Consider the following 21,908-nt stretch of genomic DNA (forward strand, 5'->3'; position numbering starts at 1 on the left):
GTCCAGAGTTGACAACAGAGAAAATCTGTTTGAACATTGTCCACTCCTGTTACATGTGCCGCTGCCAGCGCCACAAGGTGTCTCTCCGTCCATCAGAAGAGAAGCTGAGTCTCCATGCTTAGGGAGGGACTCCTCGTGCCCCCCACGCTGATTAACATAAGCCACCACCTTGCCACTTTCCGAGAAGACATGGACGGCTCAATGATGGAAACAATCCTCGAAGTGAAGACCAGCCGAATCACCCAAAGCTCTGGCATTTATCAAGCACTTGCGCTCTGAGGGTGTCCACTGGTCTTGAACAGGGATGATCATACCACTCCTCAGCCTTTGAGATTTGCATCCTTAGACAGAATCACCCAATCCAAGATCCAGAGGGGAAGGCCCTTGGAAAGCGAGAGGAGTCACAACCACAATGCAAGATTATTCTGTCCCACAGCCATCCAGGGCAGACGCAGACAGACTCTGGCTCAAGGGACCACATCGATCGTTGCCACCATGGTCACCAGAACCTGGAGGTACTGCCATGCAGTCAGGACCAGAATGGCCAGAAGGTCCCTTATAACCTGTCAAAGCTTCTCCTGAGAAGACACAGGCAAGAACACTTTGTTCTGTCCCATGTGAAATTGAACTCCCAGGAATTCCAAATCCTGTGTCGGCTTGAGGTGACTCTTCCTGAAGTTGATCACCCAGTCCAAGCGCTGCAGCAACTGCACTACCTGATGAACAGCCTGATGGCCCTCGGATAGCGAGGGAGCTCTGATCAACCATAGTAGATGACGGCAGATAAAGACCCGAATGGTCCATCCAGTCTGCCCAACCTGATTCAATTTAAATTTTTTTTTTTTTTTCCTTCTTAGCTATTTCTGGGCGAGAATCCAAAGCTTTACCCGGTACTGTGTTTGGGTTCCAACTGCCGAAATCTCTGTTAAGACTTACTCCAGCCCATCTACACCCTCCCAGCCACTGAAGCCCTCCCCTGCCCATCCTCCTCCAAACGGCCATGCACAGTCACAGACCGTACAAGTCTGCCCAGTAACTGGCCTAGTTCAATCTTTAATATTATTTTCTGACTCTAAATCTTCTGTGTTCATCCCACGCTTCTTTGAACTCAGTCACAGTTTTACTCTCCACCACCTCTCTCGGGAGCGCATTCCAGGCATCCACCACCCTCTCCGTAAAGTAGAATTTCCTAACATTGCCCCTGAATCTACCACCCCTCAACCTCAAATTATGTCCTCTGGTTTTACCATTTTCCTTTCTCTGGAAAAGATTTTGTTCTACGTTAATACCCTTTAAGTATTTGAACGTCTGAATCATATCTCCCCTGTCTCTCCTTTCCTCTAGGGTATACATATTCAGGGCTTCCAGTCTCTCCTGTTAGGTTGGGAGGACATAAGAGAAGTGGAAAGACAGACGAGTGAACCAGGACACCCAAGGTGTGAAGATGGACTGCCACCATCGCCATCACTTTGGTGAAGTTCCTGGCTGCCATTGCTAATCTTAAGGGCATTGACACAAACTGGAAATGTTGCCCTAAGACGTGGAACTACAGATATTTCCAGTGGTCCGGAAAAATGGGAATGTGGATATATGCCTCCATCAGATCCAGGGAGGCTAGAAACTCCCCCGGCGCCACCAATGCTATCACTGAGTGCACTGTCTCCATGTGGAAGCGCCACATTGACCGCCTTGAGGTCCAGAGTTGGTCTCCAATTTTTGGAGCTTTCTTTGGAATAGTGAAGTATCTCCCAGAGACCGAGTCTTGCTCTGGCGGTACTGGTTCTGTGGCTGCAATATCCAGTAGTATGCAGACTGTGGCTTGTATCCAAACTGCCTTCTCGGGGTGGCCTGCCAGAGAATTCAGAAAATACTTGGTCAGAAGACAGAGAAACTCCAATTTGTAGCCATCCCTGAGAACCTCCAAGACCCAGCAATCAGAGGTAATGGCTTACTATTCCGCCAGAAAAGCAGACAACCATCCTGGCATCAGAATTGCTTCTTTGCAGGAGACGGACTCCCCCCGTGGATGGATGACGTCGAGATCTGCTGAAGTGCGGTCCAGCAGACAAAAAGGACCACTGGCCTGCAAAAGGGCCCGAGTATGGACAAGAGTACCTGAAGGGACAAAAGTAGGATGCCCCAAACCTGTAGAAGAGTAGGATCTATTCACAGGCAGCGACTTGGGCCTGCGATCTTACACACTGGCCATAAGGTCATCCAGACCTTGGCCGAATAGAAGCTGTCCCTTAAAGGAAAACCTTCTCAAGGTAGCTTCAGAAGAAGAATCACCAGTCCACAACAGGTTTCTTATGCAAATAAATATAAAGTGGAGGTGTGCATTCAAAGAAGGGTGGAAAAGGAGATATAAAGTGCTTTAAATCCCCCCAAATCAATCAGAAATAATCATGAAAAACATATGAAGAAAAAAGTCACAATTGGTATCAACAACAGAGAAGGATTGATTGTTACTTGCTCTGATTGGACAGACTGGTTCTTTCGTCTCTTCAGTATTCCCCACTCCTGATGAAGATTTCGAAACGGGGCCTTGTCGAGTGGAGATAAAGTGGCAACATGAACCTAAGAGGATTCAGCTAAGTTGATCTGTAACTTAGCTGTTGATACCAATTTGTGACTTTTTTCTTCATACGTTGTTCATGATTATTTTTGATCGATTACTATTTTTAAACCACTTTATATCTCCTTTCCTTTGAATGCAAACCTGCACTTTATATTTATTTGCAAAAGAAACCTGTTTTGAGACAAGGAAATAGATGATGTACAGGGCAGGGTTTATTTAGATCTTCGGTCTGGTGCTAGTCACCTATGAACACCTGCCCGGGTTTTTTTGTGATTTGGAGGGTTGATTGAGCCCGTACTGAAATCCCTTTATTTGTATGGCTTAAATCTTGCTAAATTTAAACTGCAGGTGTCATTTCTGTCGGGAGACAAAGGAGTTCTTTACCAATTATTTTAGTTTAGTTCTCTATTGTATTGGTAATATTTTTGTTTTTTTGAAGCCTATTTAAAGCAGCCATATAATCCGCTCCCAAGATTAAAAAATCAAGAGTGTCAGAATCATGGTGCAGCTTGGAATGGCATGCCCGAGCCACGAAAAGAAGAGAATGATGCTGCCTAACACCAGCAACCGCCAAATCAAACATATGCTTAAGGACAAAATCCACACGTTGGTCCTGAACATCCTTCAGGACTACTCCTCCGTCAATGGGGAGAGAAAAGCGCTTGGTAACCTCTGCCACCAAGGAATCCATCTTCAGGGAAGCAAAGCACTTGTTAAAGGCATCTGCCATGGGATAAAGCTGTACCATGGTACAAGCACATTTCAAGGGACCCTCAGGAGTCTCCCAGATGTCCATAAGAATTTGAACGAGGTCAGGATGATCAGGAAGAGAGGCAGATTGTGGCCTCTGATCACTCCTTAGGGAACATTATGCAGTGACAGGCTGCTCAGACTGCAGCTTCAATTCCTGGAGACACTCAGAGATCAAATCCACAAAATGTGTGTGCTTGAAAAATCTCTGCACCAAATCATTGGCTTATCTGGATCCTGGAAATTCACCAAATTTGCCACATCTACAGCCACCACAGTGCCTCCCGGCAAAAGCAGAGGTATGGAAAGTGTATCTGGCTCAACCGTAGGCACTACCAGCATACCTGCTGGCACTCTCGAGGGGAGGGAAGAAAAAAAGACCCTGGTCCACCAGAGCAGGGGTCCCTGTGACCAGCTTGGAGGCTGGTGGGAGACAAACAGATTTTATAATTAAGTATGTCTGATAAAGCATATTAACAAAATCTGGGGAAAATCCATCCTCCGAGGCGGGAGCCAACCTCTGTGCACTGGTTTTGGACTATTTGGAGGATTTACGAGTTTTATCACCTGAGACATGCTTGCGTTTCACCAAAACATCGCCTGCACACTCCTAGGATCCCCCAACACCATTTTCATGGGAGTTGGGGTAGAAGGCACTAGAACACCATCCTTGAAGGTCAAAGGCACCAAATCTGGGTAAGCCTTGCGGTACGCAACACAGCTGCGCATCCAAAAGTCATCCACCACAAATGAGGCATGAATCCATCCCATCCTACCCTAGGGAGGCCATCTATGTAGTTTTCTTTCAAAAACAAAGCTTGTAAGTATAAAATATAACTTTAAATTTAAATCGGGAAAAATCGAAGATTGAAGACGCGGGTGCTGATTTTTACAAGAAAATAGCCCAGGAAAAATGCACGTAACCCTCAAAAATGGCAATTTGGGTATATTAGGGGTGGGGGAAGGCATGCAGGGAAACCACCCAAAAACTCCTTTTTAAGATCCCCAAAAAGCACAGTTACTTACCGTAACAGGTGTTATCCAGGGACAGCAGGCGGCTATTCTCACATATGGGTGACGTCATCCGACGGAGCCTCGATGCGGACGCCTCACAGAAGGTTGAGGCTTCTGTTCCTTCTGAGATGGCTGTTTCTTCAAAGGAGGGCGAGTGTAAGGCGTCGGCTTTGGAGGAAAACGCGAGGCAAAAGATTTAGCATGGTCAGACAACTTTTTGGTGGCAGCCTCGATGGACTCATCAAAAAGGTCATTACCTTCACAAGGGATGTTCGCCAGGCGATCCTGGAGGTTAGAGTCCATATCTATGGTGCGAAGTCAGGCTAGACGACGCATGGCCACAGAACAAGCTGCTGCTCGGGCAGAGAGCTCAAAGGCATTATAAGATGAATGCAAAAGATGGATACGCAACTGAGAGAAAGAAGCAATGACTTCTTGGAACTCAAAATGTATTCTATCATCTAAGTCAGTGGTTCCCAACCCTGTCCTGGAGGAACACCAGGCCAATTGGGTTTTCAGGCTAGCCCTAATGAATATGCATGAAGCAAATTTGCATGCCTATCACTTCCATCGTATGCAAATCTCTCTCATGCATATTCATTAGGGCTAGCCTGAAAACCCGATTGGCCTGGTGTTCCTCCAGGACAGGGTTGGGAATCACTGATCTAAGTAACCCGAAAATTTTGGGAGAAGAGACAAAAGAAATTCAAAATAAGTAATAAAATGAAAGTTATAATTGAGAACCTTTGAAGACATCATAGCATTTTGGTAAATGCGACGTCCAAACTTATCCATGGTCTTCCCTTCCCTGCCAGGAGGAACTGTGGCATACACTCTGGAAGGATGGGATCTCTTTAAAGAGGATTCCACAAGCAAGGATTGATATGACAATTGGGAATTGTCAAATCCTTTATGATGCACTGTTTTATATCTGGCATCCAACTTTCCTGGAACTGCTGGAATGGAAAAAAGGAGTCTCCATGCATCTAGTAAAAGTCTGTACAAGAAGCTTGTGTAATGGCAGTTTGAGAGACTCAGCCGGAGGTTGAGGAAGATGCATGGTCTCAAGGTATTCTTTAGAGTACTTAGAGCCAGTGTCCAATGGAACGATCAAGTCTATAGTCATCTGTCTCAAAAATGAGGAAAAAGATAACTGGTCTGCAATTGCACCGCCTCGAGACGGACTCGAAGACGTCAAGGAAGCTGGAGTGGAAGAAGTAGAAGCCTCGTCAGGAAACCATGGTACGAAGGAACCTGGAGACTTGGACGAGGCACTGGACATCAGGATATCCTTGAGAGCCGGCATCGGAGACTTGGAACGAGGAGTTGGAGGTCTTGTTGAGGCCGGACCGGAGAGGACCGAGGCTTTGAGGAATGATGTCTCGAAGAATGCCTCGAAGCAGGTCTCGAGTGATGTCAGAACTGTGTCTCGAACTGGATCTCGAAGATCGAGCAGAGTTTGCCTTGGAAGCAGTTGACCGAAGATCTATAGGCGTGGAGGAGCCCTGAAGCAACTTCAAAGACTGGACTCCCTTGGTAGAATGGGAGGTATCCTGTCGATGCACTCGCACAGACTCTGTTCTATGCATTTCGTGCTTGGAAGCCCGACTAGACACTCGCAGAGAATCTGCTCCCTGCATTGAGTGTGAGGGGCACAGATGGCTCGACCTTGCAGGAGACTTCTGCATGCTCAGGCTGAAGCAGATTAAGCAGTGTAGGTCCCATATTAGAGAGGACCTTAATAATCTGCTCCTCCAAAGAGGGCTGGGGTGTAGGCGGCAAGGAGGGTACCGCGTCTGAAACCGATCCACCTGCCTTGGCTGGAGGTTCTCGCACAGTGGGGTGAGAGTCTTTAATCACCACTGGCGGAACCGAGTGCTGAGCTATCTGACCTGAGAAGACAGGAGAAGATATGGCAGCCGAGGACGTCTAAGCAAGAGCCGCTCCAAAAGACGAAAGTCTGATGAGGCTCGAGGTGGAAGCAGTAGAAGGAGAGGCGTCGACCGGGGCCGATGCCGAAGACACCTTGGATGCCGAGAGAGTAGAAGACTCCATCTCGAAGAGGTTATCCACCGAACACAACGACGCTTAAAAGCACAAGGCTTAAGTGTTTGGCAAGGCAGGAACGAAGTAGGATGATGTTTCGGCCCAAGGCACTTGAGGCAGCATCCGTGAGGGTCCATAAGGGATATCGTGCGCTTGCACTTCTGACACCGTTTGAAACCGGTAACAGGCCGGGGCATAGACAAAAAGACAGCCGACGCAAAGTCGAAGCCCGCGGGCCGTGGCTGAGCGGCCTGTACCAGACGAATGGACAGAAGTAAAATATTTTTTTTTTTTTTAAAAGAAAGAAAAAGACTAACACAACAATTCGTGAGAAAAAGAAACACAAACCGCGGTGAGAGAAGGCACGAACGATTAAATTACCGGAGAGAACCAAAAAGACGGACTTCTTGGCTCCGCGGAAAACTAAGAACTGAGGAGACGCGCCCTGAGCACTGAGCGGGGGGCACTCGTGCATGCGCGGTGCGGGCAACTCAAAACTTCTAGTTTCTTCAAGCAAGTCTGCTTGTGAGGCGTCCGCATCAAGGCTCCGTCAGATGACGTCACCCATATGTGAGAATACCTGCCTGCTTGTCCTGGGATAACTGCTGATTCAGGCTGTCAACCTGTACTCACAGAACCATGTGCTGACTGGAAAACACTGCAGACAGATCTGAAACAACTCACAGGGAGATCCTCTGCTTCAAGGAGTGGAGAAAGCTGGAACTCTAATCTTCTGACTGCCCCCACCAGCCTGACCTCCACGGCCGGGTACCTCTACCACTCTTAGACACACTACACAGACACCTGGCGGAGGAACACAGTCTGGCTCCAATCTTAGGCGCACCTCTACAGAATCATTCAGCCTGCGCTCAACCTACTAGCAGACAAACATGAGGTGAGCAAATTCCCAAGGGAATGATCCCTGATGTCCAGAGGGTTTACTGACAAGCAGGGAACCCCCGAGAAGCAGACATTTCCAAAGGCCCGCCATCTCCCACAGTCAGAGATTTTTCCGAAGGGAACATCCACAGCACGATGCCAAAAACTGAAAGACTGAAATTCCATGAAATAAAACATGAGCAGAAATGAAAAGCTCCTATAGCTTGGCTTGTAGGAAAAAAGACTGGTGTTTACAAGAATAATGATGGTCTCGTATTGATGGACGTTTTGGCCAGGTACTAGTGACCTGGATTGGCCACCGTGAGAACGGGCTACTGGGCTTGATGGACCATTGGTCTGACTCAGTAAGGTTATTCTTATGTTCTTATGGTAATGTATTTATGGTAATGTATTTCAGAGAACAGAGGAGGTAAAGCGCATGAGAAGCATCCGAGGACTTCATCGACGGAGTCATCCAGGAGTTGTCCCAGATCACCGAGCAGGAGCCAGACAAGACCATCCTCAGGACGCCCAAACCATCCGAACCTGCAACCCTGAAACCAACGATTAGGGTACAAGAAGAGGCTGGAGACGCTGACTCCTGGCAGCTGGTAACCTCCTCCACCGGCAAACGTAGAAGACCTTCCTCTTCTTCTGTCTCTTTCTCTTGTATACAGGGCAGTTTAACGTCGACCCCACTAATAACCTTGAGGAACAGATTCCAGCTGTTACAGGAAGAACCTGCCAATGAGGTACAGGAAGTTGTCCACCAGACGGTTCCGGTTCTGGAGACAACAGATCAGCTCCCCCCTAAGAAGCGCAGAGTGGTAGTCATTGGGGATTCCCTGCTGAGGGGCACCGAGGGACCAATTTGCAGACCGGATATGCAATCAAGGGAGGTTTGCTGTCTGCCATGAGCCAGGATCCGAGATGTAACCGCCTGCCTAGACAGACTTATCAAGCCCCATGACCACTTCCCCATGCTTCTCATTCATGTCGGAACGAATGACACTGCCAGGAACACCACGGAGAACATATCTGAAGATTTTGGAGCCCTGGGTGGGAAGCTGAGGTGGTCTTCTCCTCGATCCTCCCAGTGAGGGGCAAGGGGAGCCAGGGAGGATCGTATCTAGACGACGAACGACTGGCTGCACGGATGGTGCAGGGAGATGAACTTCGGATTCCTGAACCATGGAGAGACGCTGCAAGGACTACAGGGACCAGACGGACTCCACCTGACCAGAAAGGGAAAGAACGTCTTTGGACACCAACTAGCCCACCAACTTCGTAGGGCTTTAAACTAGGTAAGTTGGGGGAGGGTACCCAATCACATGCTGGCGCAAGTAACCAACCTGGCGAGGTAAGTTGCCAATCCATTTCTGAGTCCGAGTTAAGTACACACTGCATTTCCAAGTCGGAGGTAAGTACACACATTGCAAACAGTAATATGGGAGTCCAATTAGCTCAAGCAGGAATATCTACACAGAGACATAACAATCATAAGGTATGGAGGGCTATGTACGTTAATGCCCACAGTGTGGACAATAAGATTCTGGAATTAGAGACGGAAATGAGGAACGCCGACCTAGATGTGGTGGCGATATCTGAGACTTGGTTCACAGACTTCCCATGGGTGGGATATGGCTATACCGGGATACAACTTACTTCGTCAGGACAGAGGGGGCAAAATGGGAGTGGAGGTAGCACTATACACTAAAGGGGACATCAAAGTTACCAAAATCGCAGATGTCAAGTACACCTGGGAATCCCTCTGGGTGAATTTGGCCAGGGGGAAGGACAAATGCCTGTATCTTGGCATAGTATACAGACCTCCAAGACAACAAGAGGACATGGATATAGAATTAGTCAAAGACATAGATAATATCACTTTGCGTGGAGACACAGTATTGTTAGGAGACTTCAATATGCCGGATGTGGATTGGAACAAACTTTCCACTAGGACCAGCAGAAGCAGGAAGCTATTAACCTCTATAAAGGGAGCAAGACTCAGACAAATGTATTAGAGCCCACCAGAGATCGGGCGATACTGGACCTAATACTCACCAACGGAGAAAGAGTCACAGAGGTCTCGGTAGGCGATACGTTGGCCTCCAGTGACCACAACATGATATGGTTCAACCTCAGAAAAGGTTTCACAAAGTCAAGCACATCAACCAAGGTCCTCAACTTTAAGGGCACAAACTTCGAAAGCATGGGAGATTTCGTCCATCGGGCACTGCAAAACCAAGCTGAAACAGATAATGTAGAGGTAATGTGGTCAACTCTGAAATCAACCATACACGAAGCAACCAACCACTACGTAAAATCAGTAAGTAAACGGCGAAGAAACAGACCACAGTGGTTCTCTGCGGAGATCTCAGACCTCATAAAAAAGAAGAAAAGAGTGTTCATCTTCTACAAACAATCAGAGAAGCAAGAATCCAAGGAAGACTATCTGGCCAAGTCTAAAGCGGTCAAAACAGCAGTCAGAGAGGCCAAACTCCGAATGGAGGAGAATCTAGCGAAGAACTTCAAGAAGGGCGATAAATCCTTCTTCAGGTATATTAGTGACAGAAAAAGAAACATAGATGGGATAGTACGCCTTGGAAAACCCGATGGGAGCTATGTAGAATCGGACTCCGATAAAGCCAAACTTTTAAATGAATACTTCTGCTCAGTCTTCACTTGCGAGGTGCCGGGATCTGGCCCTCAGCTGCAGAAAAGGGAAAGCTCGGAAGACCCATTTCAAAATTTTGAGTTTACGCCTATCAGTGTCTACTCTGAGCTATCAAGACTCAAGGTGAACAAAACTATGGGACCAGACAAACTACACCCCAGGGTACTCAGGGAGTTGAGTGACGTTCTGGCGGAACCGTTATCCGCGCTCTTCAATCTTTCCCTAAGTACAGGGAAAGTCCCGTTGGACTGGAAAACGGGCAACGTCATTTCACTCCACAAAAAGGGATGCAGGACGGAGGCTGCGAAATATAGCCCGGTAAGTCTCACATCAATAGTGAGTAAAGTTATGGAAACACTAATCAAACGCCAATTAAACGATCCTGAATGAGGAGAATCTACAAGATCCCCATCAACATGGTTTTACGAAGGGAAGGTCCTGTCAATCAAATTTGATCAGCTTCTTTGACTGGGTGACAAGAAAGCAGGATATAGGGGAGTCTCTGGACGTCGTGTACTTAGACTTCAGCAAAGCATTTGATAGCGTCCCACACTGCAGGTTATTGCGCAAGATGGGTTTGATGGGATTGGGTGAAACATTAACTGCATGGGTTAGGGACTGGCTTACAGGGAGACTTCAGAGGATGGTGGTAAACGGTACCCTCTCCGATACGACAGAGGTGATCAGTGGATTGCTGCAGGGCTCGGTCTTGGGCCCGATCCTATTTAACATCTTCGTAAGAAACTTGGCTGAGGGGCTTCAAGGTAAAATTACATTATTCGCCAATGATGCCAAACTATGCAACATAGTAGGCAAAAGCACAACAGACAAAAGCACAGTGCCCGACAATAGCTCAGTGCCCGACAGTATGACGCAGGACCTACTCCTGCTGGAGCATTGGTCAGAGACTTGGCAACTAAATTTCAATGCCAAAAAATGCAAGGTCATGCACCTTGGTGGGAAAAATCCATGCAGGACTTACACCCTGAATGGTGAGATCCTACCGAGAACTGTAGCAGAATGCGACTTGGGGGTGATTATTAGCGAAGACATGAAGTCTGCCAATCAAGTGGAGACAAATCATGGGCTGTATCCGTAGAAGTTTCGTCAGCTGTAAGCCCGAGGTGATAATGCCGCTGTACAGATCCATGGTAAGACCCCATCTGGAATACTGTGTATAATTCTGGAGACCACATTATCAAAAAGATCTGCTGAGAGTTGAGTCGGTTCAGCGAATGACCACCAGGATGGTCGCAGGACTCAAGGATCTTCCGTATGAGGAATGGCTGGGTAAGTTGCAGCTATACTCACTTGAGGAACGCAGAGGGGAGACATGATCGAGACGTTCAAATATGTCACGGGCCGAATCGAGGCAGAAGAAGATCTCTTTTTTCTTAAAGGACCCACGGCAACTAGAGGGCATCCGTTGAGAATCAGGGGAGGGAAATTCCATGGCGACATCAGAAAATATTTCTTCACCGAAAGGGTGGTTGATCTCTGGAAAAATCTTCTGCAACAGGTAATTGAGGCCAGCAGCGTGCCAGACTTTTAGAAAAGATGGGATTGGCATGTGGGATCACTTCATGGGCGTAGTTAGAGGGTGGGTCATTAGTGTGGGCAGACTGGATGGGCCGTGGCCCTTTTCTGCCGTCATTTTCTATGTTTCTATGTTTCATTTAAAGCGGTGACTGCACTGAGTGGAAGGTCTCCTAGATGCTTATAAGATAGCAGATACTGTAGTCGAAAGACAAAAAAAATTTGTTCAGAGAAAGAAACCATGCTGTTAGTGCTAATGAGCAGGGGTTGGGAATAAGGAAGGACCCCTCTTTCTGAGTGAGTAATGTTGGAAATTGTTGAAATTTCATGGTTTCTTGGATGACAGTTCTAGGAGGAACATAAGAATAGCCTTATTGGGTCAGACCAATGGGCCATCTAGCCCAGTAGCCTGTCCTCACACTGGCCAATCCAGGTCACTAGTAACTGGCAAAACCCAAATTGTAGCAACATTCCAAGCTACCGATCCAGGGCAAGCAATGGCTACCTCCATGTCTGTCTCCAGAAAATTGTCCAAATATTTCTTATAACCAGTTATGTTAACCGCTCTTACCACAACCTCTGGCAACACGTTCCAGAGTTAAATATTCTCTAAGTGAAAAAATATTTCCTCCTATTGGTTCTAAAAGTATTTCCCTGTAACTTCCCTGTAACTTCCAACTGGTTGAGTGGAAGGTGACAGAGGGTAATGATCAATGGATCACTCTGAGGAAAGGGATGTTACTAGTGATGTCTCTGCGGATAGACACCCATTTTAGAACCCGGCGGCAGGGAACATTCTGGCCACTCCCCTCCTCTCGCCCTCACTCACCAACCGGAAGCGCAGGCAAGCTCTCTCCCTGCCCGTGTCCTCGGCAGGGAACACACCTCCCGCCCTCGCTCACCGCTGCCACTGCCGCCGCTGATCCTCCTCTTCAGAGCAGACTGCGATCGTGGCAGGCTTTAAAGAAACTCGCAGGCCGCTCTCCAACCTCAGTAGCACGTTCCCTCTGACGCACGGGATCGCGTCAGAGGGAACGTGCTACCGAGTTGGAGAGCGGTCTGCGAGGTTCGCTAAAGCCGGCCACCACAATCGCAGGTTGCTTTGAAGAGGAGCAGGCCAGAAGACGCCGGGATGGAGGGAGGGTAAGAAGGGGAGCTGCTTTGGGGGGGGGAGGTGTGCTGAGGAAGACAGCTCTGGGAGGGAAGACAGAAGGGGCCATGGAGAGACAGGGAGAAGGAAAGGGGGCTGCGTTGGGGGGAGGGGTGTGCTTGGGGCAAACAGCTTTGTACTGCGGGGGAAGACAGAAGGGGCCATGGAGAGATAGGGAGAGGGAAAGGGGGCTGCTTTGGGGGGGAGGTGTGCTGGGGACAGACAGCTTTGCTCTGGGGGGGGAAGACAGAAGAGGGCCATGGAGAGACAGTTAGGGAGAGGGAAAGGGGGCTGCTTTGGGGGGGAGGTGTGCTGGGGACAGACAGTTTTGCTCTGGGGAGAAGACAGTAGAGGGCCATGGAGAGACAGTTAGGGAGAGGGAAAGAGGGCTGCTTTGGGGGGGGAGGTGTGTGCTGGTGGCAGACAGCTTTGCTCGTGGGGGGGGGGGGGAAAGACAGAAGGACACAGACAGTGGCCAAGGAGAGAGAGATAAAGAAACACAGACAGACACATCTATTCTAGCACCCGTTAATGTAACGGGCTTAAAGACTAGTCTATAATAATAAAACGCTAAGTGTGCATGTGCACTCGCGCCGCGTGTTCCCTGATCCCTGATCTGTCGGGGTGTGGCGGCATGAGTGCGCATGCACTAGATGGCATGGAGTGAGGGTCCGGCAAATGAGAGCAGGCACGAGATTCGGCCGGCCCCGGCCAGGCAAGACCCCCCTTCCTTACAAGGGAGCCGGCTGTAACCGTGTCGCCAAATAACAGCCTCCCTGCCCGACCTAGAGCGCAGCCCGGTTTTCCGTGCGGCGATTCACTGATGAAAAAGAATACTCGTGCTGCAGTAGCTGCTGGCTTTCCCTTTAGCTCGGCTCCCCAGCTTACAAAAGGAGCCTACAGCGAGCCCTAGGGAGGAAGCCGAAGAAGTCAGCTGTTTGCCTGGCTTCTTTCCCTTCCACCGACATTGAAGAAAATGTATTTGCAGCCCTAGCAACCGACATGTGAGGAGCAACCGACGCAAGCAAAACTAACTGCCGATTTAGTAGGTTGTTTTTTTTACAGCAGTTTGCTGGGCAGAAAAAAATACTTGCGGTTTGTTTTGGGTGAAGAGTGTGTGCTGGGGAAGCTGTGAACTATTGTGCATTGATTTAGGTAAAGGGCAGGTTTGGGTGTACTGGGGAAGAGGTCCAGGGAGCAATCTTGCTTTCCATTGTGGGGGAAGAGGTGTGATTTGTTGGGGACAAGAAACAATCTTGCTTTCCTCTGGGGGGAGGGGTTTGATTTCTTGGCTACAAGAAATGAACTTGCTTTGCTTTAGGGATAGGGGTGTGATTGGTTGGGGACAGGTAGTATCTTGGACAGGGGAAGCAGGGAAGGGAAAAGTACTACTGGACAGGGGGGAGTTAAAAGTAAGGGACAAAGGCTGCTGCTGGACAGGGCGCAGAGAAGGAAAGACAGCTCGGTGGCGGGTTGGCGTGACAGCGCTAAGGCGGCTTGAGGCGTTGCAGCGGCTGTTGGCGCATGCAGGCTGCGGCGGCTTGAGGCGCCTGCAGGACGCGGCAGCTGTCAGCAGAGGGCAAGGGGGGAGGGGGGAAGAGACACTGAAGGGAGAAAGAAGGAGACATGCTGGACCTGCAAGAGGGAAGAGGAGGTGATGCAGAAGGAAAAAAGCTGGACTTAGAGTGGGGGAGAAAGCGGGGAGAAGGCGAAGAGACACAGAAGGGAGAAACATTGGACCTCCAGAAGGAAAGAGGAGAAACAAAGAGGAGAACTTCTGGAGTAGGAGTAGCAGCAACAACGACAATGCAGAGGGAGGGGAAGGGAGGGGAGAGAAGGAGAAATGCTGGAACTGAGGGGGGGGGAGGTGAGGAAAAAAAGAGAGGAAATGCTGGCCCCATGGGCGGGAGGGGGTAGAGGCGACCTGGCTTGGCCACCATTAGATCGGGCTACTAGGCTGGATGGTCTGACCCAGTCAGGCTGTTCTTTGACTGTTGGTGCTTCTGGGCCGAGGACTGTGAAGCCTGGAGATGGGGGGAAGCGCCTTTGGTGTGGAAAGAGGGCGCCGGGAAGGCGAGTGCGGCTGTTAGTTCCCACCAGTCGGACCTTAACGGCCCCGCCCGGCTTCTGAAGCGCGCTTTAATGGGCATTCTTAGACGCGCGCATTCAGGACCCCCCTCCCCTCTAGCCACAGCCCTGTCGGCGTGCCCAAAATCGGGCGGGAAACACGTCAAAACCGCTGCCCGCACCAGCGACCCCTGGCGTCCGCCCCAGAGCGCGGCTCCAAAGGACAGACGGGGGGGAGGGGCTAAGGCGGGAAAGCACGCCACAGCAGTTGTGCACATGCGAAGTGGCTGCTCGAGTCATGGCTGGGAAGGCGAGGACGCGGATGAGCGTGGCGCGCGAGGTATGAGTGACGTCCTGTTCCTAACAGCAAGTTCCCGCCAACACAGAACTTCTTAAAGAAAGACAGACAGGGGGAAGGGAGAGCGACAGAAAGAAAGACAGACAGGGGGCTAGGGAAAGAGACGGAGAAAAAGAAAGAAATGCCTAAGTCTACACATCTATTCTAGCACCCGTTAATGTAATGGGCTAAAAAACTAGTTAAGCATAAGAGAAACATATAGAATACCAACAGATTTTAGTAGAACTTGCCACTATAGCATTGACAGAGAATTATTTTATATTTATATATGTATATCGAGAGAGAGAGAGAGAGATGATTGAATCCCCCTGCAAAACAAGTTGGTCTTCAATGCAAAGTAATGAATGCTTATGCTGGCAGCACAACTGACTTGGTAAAATACTTCAAAATCATACCTTGTGCAACAGAGTCAGACTGGACATCACCATCATAGTTCTTGCATGCCCAGATGAAGCCTCCTTCTGATTTCATTGCCTGGGCTACCATGTCATCAATTAGTCTGTGCTCATACCAGATCTTTTTAGCTTCAAACTGGGATCTGTAGTCCCTAGAAAATAAAAATACCATGATAAATAAAAACAATGTCATCAAAACACCAATAGTCATTTCTAATGGCAACATTAATTTAAGACTTTAAAGCAGTGTTTTTGAACAGAGAAGGTCCTTATTCCAAACAAATTAGTGCTGGAACACATGGAGAATGCATCTATAGCATCTGATCACCTACAGATCATTTTGCGAGACCCAGGATTTTAACACTTTTTGGAAGCTTCAGTTATCTCTCAACTAGGCTTAACTCTCTCAGGGTTTCTTTTACTAAGGTACACTAATGAATACTGTACGCTAAATACTAAGAAGCCCATTTTATTCCTATGGGCTTCTTAGCATATGATAATTGTTAGTAGGTCTTGTCAACTCAAGATGTCATCCTATTGTGTTTATGTCTAGCAGCGCTATAGAAATGATAAGTACTGTAGTAGTAGTTTGTGTGTTTCTGAGGACTTGAATCTTCACTCATGGTGGCATTATCAACAGGCGTAGGTTTTTCTGCTCCATGCTCCAGTCGTTGGCCAAAAAACCTGAAATTTATATTACTTCTTAATACTTTAATTATTCTTACTCTTTTCTTTTTTTAAATATTTTATATAACTTAAACCATACTTTAAAATACCATCTATCACTTAAGGTCACCAATGATGCATTGTTCTCTTAGTTTGAAAAATAATTGACAGTTAGTCACTTATCTCAGTCAAGTTTGTTCAATATTTTTCCATTGTTTGTTCGTTATATGCTGCTGCTGTATAATGCCGACGCGGCCAGCATTTTGCGGTTTTATTCTTTATCCACTGCTTCAGGGCCAATATCAAAGCATCAAGACATTTTTAGTGGCAATATTTCAGATTCTTCACTCCAACATCAGAGAAAGAGCCCGTGCCAGTTCCAAAGCTCCTTTGGCTCCTTGGCAGTTGAGGGTCTGTCTGTTTTTGTGCAGTGGTCTGTTGATTCACGCTAAGAGCACATGAATGGACAGCAGTTTTGCGAATGTTTCCATGCGTATTAGACTGACAGCTATAATATGCTAATGGTAGGATATCCAGAAGAGTTTAAATCAAGGATCCTCGAGAATCAACTTCAACAAGTTTCAGTCCTGTGATTTTCTCCATGGTTCCTGTGGGGAAATGCTGCTTTCTGGCTTCTGTATCCTGGACTCCAACAATCTGCCTCTTGCCAAGGACTCAGGCAGGCTAAAGGTTGATGGCTGAGTACTTACTGGAATGGGGTGTTGGACTTTCTGGCCAGGTAGTGGGAGTGCCTTTCCAGTGGTCCTATTTGCTCCTGGCCTTGGGTTATGAGGGGGAGGTGCTGGATCAGGGCCTGGGTACGGAGCACTGGCGCTTCCTGTACACCACCCTGTTGGTGGCTAAACGGGGGGGGGGGGGGGGGGGTGCTCCAGCTGTGGATGGATGAGCTCACCCCTGAGGTACTGGGCTGGAAGCTGGGCTGATCCCTTGCAGAAGTGGCTCGACGGGAACTTTCTAGAGCTGGGGGCGGGGGGGACGTCTCCCTCTCATTGATTGTATCGGTCGCTCTGGGATGCAACACTGTTAGAAGTCAGCTCTTTATGATACTCTTCTTTTTACTCTAGATCACTCAGCTGGGGGGAGGGGGTGATATGAGTGGGGGGATTTGTGTGTGTGGATGATTGTATGGATGGGCTCTTTGGGGAGCTACTCCTCTCCTATGTTAAAAAGTGGAACTTATTGAACAATCTGTTTATTCTTTGACCGCTGCTCCTGATCTGATGTCATTGTTGATCTGGGGACTGGTGTTTGAGGGGGTTAGTGTGGGCTTCGGCCCCCCTCTCTATAGCGTGCAAGGGTTTTGCCCTGTTATTGTGTCCCCATTTGCTGCCAGTGTATTGTTATGTTTACTCTGTACGTTCAATAATTTTCCTGGTCAATAAAAATATTTCAAACAAACAAAAAAAAAAGAAGCACGCACACCTAGCAATTGCACACACAATTATTGCTTTACTGTGAACATAGGCTAAAACCACAATTTGAACATAGGCTAAAAAGCACAGTTACTTACCGTAACAGGTGTTATCCAGGGACAGCAGGCAGATATTCTTGACTGATGGGTGACGGCACCGACGGAGCCCCGGTACGGACAATTTTAGAGTGATTGCACTCTAAGAATTTGGAAAGTTCTGGCATGCCGCACCGCGCACGCGCGAGTGCCTTCCCGCCCGACAGAGGCGCGCGGTCCCCAGTTATGATAAGCCAGCTAAGAAGCCAACCCGGGGAGGTGGGTGGGACGCAAGAATATCTGCCTGCTGTCCCTGGATAACACCTGTTACGGTAAGTAACTGTGCTTTATCCCAGGACAAGCAGGCAGCATATTCTTGACTGATGGGTGACCTCCAAGCTAACAAAAAGAGGGATGGAGGGAAGGTTGGCCATTAGGAAAACAAATTTTGCAAAACAGATTGGCCGAAGTGTCCATCTCGTCTGGAGAATGCATCCAGACAATAATGAGATGTAAAAGTATGAACTGAGGACCAAGTAGCAGCCTTGCAGATTTCCTCAATAGGAGTGGAACGGAGAAAAGCTACAGATGCTGCCATTGCTCGGACTCTATGGGCCGTGACAGAACCTTCCAGTGTCAGTCCGGTCTGAGCATAACAGAATGAAATGCACGCTGCCAGCCAATTAGACAACGTACGTTTAGAAACAGGACGTCCCAATTTATTCGGATCAAAGGACAGAAAGAGTTGGGGAACTGATCTGTGGGGTTTCGTACGCTCTAGATAGTAAGCTAGAGCCCTTTTACAATCCAAAGTATGCAGAGCTTGTTCCCCAGAATGAGAATGAGGTTTTGGAAAGAAAACAGGTAGAACAATGGATTGGTTGAGATGGAATTCAGAGACAACCTTAGGGAGAAACTTTGGATGTGTACGCAGAACCACCTTGTCATGGTGAAAAACCGTAAAAGGTGGATCTGCAACCAGTGCATGAAGCTCACTGACCCTCCTGGCAGAGGTAAGAGCAATAAGGAAAAGTACTTTCCAAGTGAGAAACTTGAAAGGAGAGGTAGCCAAAGGTTCAAATGGAGGCTTCATTAAGGCAGAAAGAACCACATTGAGATCCCAGATAACAGGAGGGGCTTTAAGAGGTGGTTTCACATTGAAAAGACCCCGCATGAACCTGGACACCAGGGGATGAGCTGAGAGAAGTTTTCCATGGACCGGCTCATGAAAAGCAGCAATGGCACTGAGGTGGACTCTGATGGAAGAAGACTTAAGGCCAGAGTCAGACAAGGAAAGCAAATAATCCAACAACGTCTCCACTGCTAGGGAAGTGGGATCAAGATGATGCAGAAGACACCAGGAAGAAAATCTCGTCCACTTCTGATGGTAACATTGCAGAGTGGCTGGTTTCCTGGAGGCATCTAGAATGGAACGAACAGGCTGAGATAAAAGAGTATCATGAGATGTCAGCCCGAGAGATACCAAGCTGTCAGGTGCAGAGACTGTAGGTTGGGATGTAGAAGGGTCTCCTGATGCTGCGTAAGCAGAGAAGGAAACAGAGGAAGAAGAAAAGGTTCCCTGGAACTGAGTTGAAGTAGAAGGGAGAACCAATGTTGCCTGGGCCACCTCGGAGCAATCAGAATCATGGTGGCTCGTTCCCTCTTGAGCTTGAACAAGGTTCTTAACATGAGAGGCAGAGGAGGGAAGGCGTACAGGAACAGATTTGACCAGTCGAGGAGAAAAGCATCCGCTGCCAGACGGTGAGGAGAGTAGAGTCTGGAGCAGAATAGGGGCAGCTGGTGATTGTGAGGAGCTGTAAAGAGGTCTATCTGAGGAGTGCCCCATTGAGTGAAGATAGACTGTAGAGTTACAGGATCGAGTGTCCACTCGTGAGGCTGGAGAATTCTGCTGAGTTTGTCCGCTAAGGAATTCTGCTCTCCCTGAATGTAGATAGCTTTCAGGAAGAGATGGTGATCTATGGCCCAAGTCCAGATCTTTTGGGCTTCTTGGCATAAAAGGCGAGAGCCTGTCCCACCCTGTTTGTTGATGTAGTACATCGCAACCTGATTGTCTGTGCACAGCAGAAGGACCTGAGGAAAGAGAAGATGTTGGAAGGCCTTGAGGGCATAAAACATCGCTCTGAGTTCCAGGAAATTGATGTGATGCTTCTTTTCCTGGGCTGTCCAAAGGCCTTGAGTTTGGAACTCGTTCAAATGAGCTCCCCATGCATAAGGCGAAGCGTCGGTGGTGATGACTAGTTGGTGAGGAGGTTGATGGAACAGAAGACCTCTGGATAGATTTGAGGATACCAACCACCATCGTAGAGACTGACGAAGAGATGATGTCACAGATATGTGTCGCGAGCAAGGATCCGTCGCTTGGGACCACTGAGTAGCAAGGGTCCATTGAGGAGTGCGCAGGTGAAGACGTGCGAGGGGTGTGACATGAACTGTGGATGCCATGTGACCCAAGAGTACCATCATTTGTCTGGCTGAGATGGAATGTTGTGGAAGCACCTGCTGACATAGAGACTGAAGGGTCTGAAGACGATTGGATGGTAGGAATGCTCTCATGAGGAGTGTGTCCAATGAATTGAAGTCTCTGAGTGGGGATGAGATGAGATTTGGGTAGATTGATCTCGAACCCCAGTATTCGTAGAAACAGGATGGTTTGGTTGGTGGCCAGGAGAACTGCTTGAGCGGATGTGGCCTTGATTAACCAGTCGTCCAGGTAAGGAAATACCTGAAGGTGGTGAGAGCGTAGAAATGCAGCTACCACAATAAGACATTTGGTGAACACCCTTGGAGAGGAGGCAAGACCGAAGGGCAGCACCTTGTATTGGTAATGACAATGATTGATCATGAATCGGAGATACTGTCTTGAGGTTACATTGATCGGTATATGAGTGTATGCCTCTTTGAGATCGAGGGAGCATAGCCAGTCGTCTTGATTGAGAAGAGGATAAAGGATGGCTAAGGAAAGCATCTTGAATTTTTCCTTTACCAGATGTTTGTTGAGATCGCGAAGATCTAAAATTGGTCTGAGATCTCCTGTTTTTTTGGGAACTAGAAAATAACGGGAGTAGAACCCCTGCCCCTTTTGATCTAAAGGAACTTCTTCTATAGCGTTCAGAAGGAGGAGGGATTGGACTTCCTGAATAAGGAGGGCAGATTGAGGACTGTTCAAAGCAGACTCTTTTGGCAGGTTTTGGGACGGAAGAGTCTGAAAGTTGAGAGAGTAGCCGTGGCGGATGACGCTGTTGCTGCCGTTGACGCCTGGGTTGCTGAGCTGTTGTTGGCAATGGCCGAGCTGTGAAGCGGCGTTGATAGGCTGACTGTTGTCTAAAAGGCCTTGTTGGGGGAGGCTTTTTCTTATTTTTAAGAAGGGTATCCCAACGTATCTCATGAGCAGACAGCTTTTGAGTAGTCGAGTCCATGGATTCCCCAAAAAGCTCATCCCCTAGGCATGGGGCGTTGGCTAACCGATCTTGATGATTAACATCAAGTTCAGATACCCGAAGCCAGGCCAGGCGACGCATTGCCACAGACATTGCTGTCGCTCTGGATGTAAGTTCGAAGGTGTCGTAAATGGACCTAACCATGAACTTACGCAGCTGAAACAGAGATGACAAGCAATGGTGGAAAGATTGTTGTTTCCGTTGAGGAAGGTATTTCTCAAAGGAAGCCATGGTGGTAAGGAGATGTTTAAGGTAGAAAGAAAAATGAAAACCATAATTTCCAGCTCTATTTGCCAACATTGCATTTTGGTAGAGCCTCTTACCAAATTTGTCCATGGCTTTACCCTCTCTGCCAGGAGGTACAGAAGCATATACACTGGCTCCTGAAGATTTTTTAAGGGTGGATTCGACAAGTAAAGATTCATGTGGAAGTTGCGGTTTGTCGAACCCAGGAATGGGAATTACATTATATAGAGAGTCTAACTTACGTGGGGCCCCTGGAACCGTTAAGGGAGTCTCTAAATTCTTGTAGAAAGTCTCCCTCAAGATGTCGTGAAGAGGGAGCTTCAAAAATTCCTTTGGAGGTTGGTCAAAGTCAAGGGCATCCAAAAAAGCTTTAGACTTTTTGGACTCAGCCTCCAAAGGAATGGACAGAGAATCACACATATCTTTCAGGAAACTGGAGAAAGATGAAGTGTCATGCTTAGAGGACGGGTCATGTACAGCAGACTCCTCCTCATCTGAGGAACATTCTCCTTCAGAGAGAAAGGGTTCCTCTGAATCTCCCCACAGATCAGGATCCCTGACATGGGGAGAACGGTCCCGAGACTCTGGGGTAGATGGTTCTACATGCCGGGTTTTGCGCA

The 21,908-nt window shown here is 48.2% G+C and overlaps 1 protein-coding gene across 11 annotated transcripts in view; it reads right to left on the reverse strand.

Moving 5' to 3' along the window:
* The window catches only part of IDH1 (isocitrate dehydrogenase (NADP(+)) 1), a 201,082-nt gene that overhangs the window by 62,532 nt on the left and 116,642 nt on the right, over positions 1 to 21,908 (reverse strand). For all 11 annotated transcript variants that reach the window (XM_033946020.1, XM_033946019.1, XM_033946017.1 and 8 more), the window contains one exon: positions 15,451 to 15,602. In XM_033946020.1, the coding sequence (XP_033801911.1) occupies positions 15,451 to 15,602 (152 nt within the window). The remainder of the gene's footprint in view (positions 1 to 15,450; positions 15,603 to 21,908) is intronic.

This window comes from Geotrypetes seraphini, chromosome 5 (assembly GCF_902459505.1).
Source record: "Geotrypetes seraphini chromosome 5, aGeoSer1.1, whole genome shotgun sequence".
Taxonomy (NCBI): Eukaryota; Metazoa; Chordata; class Amphibia; order Gymnophiona; family Dermophiidae; genus Geotrypetes; species Geotrypetes seraphini.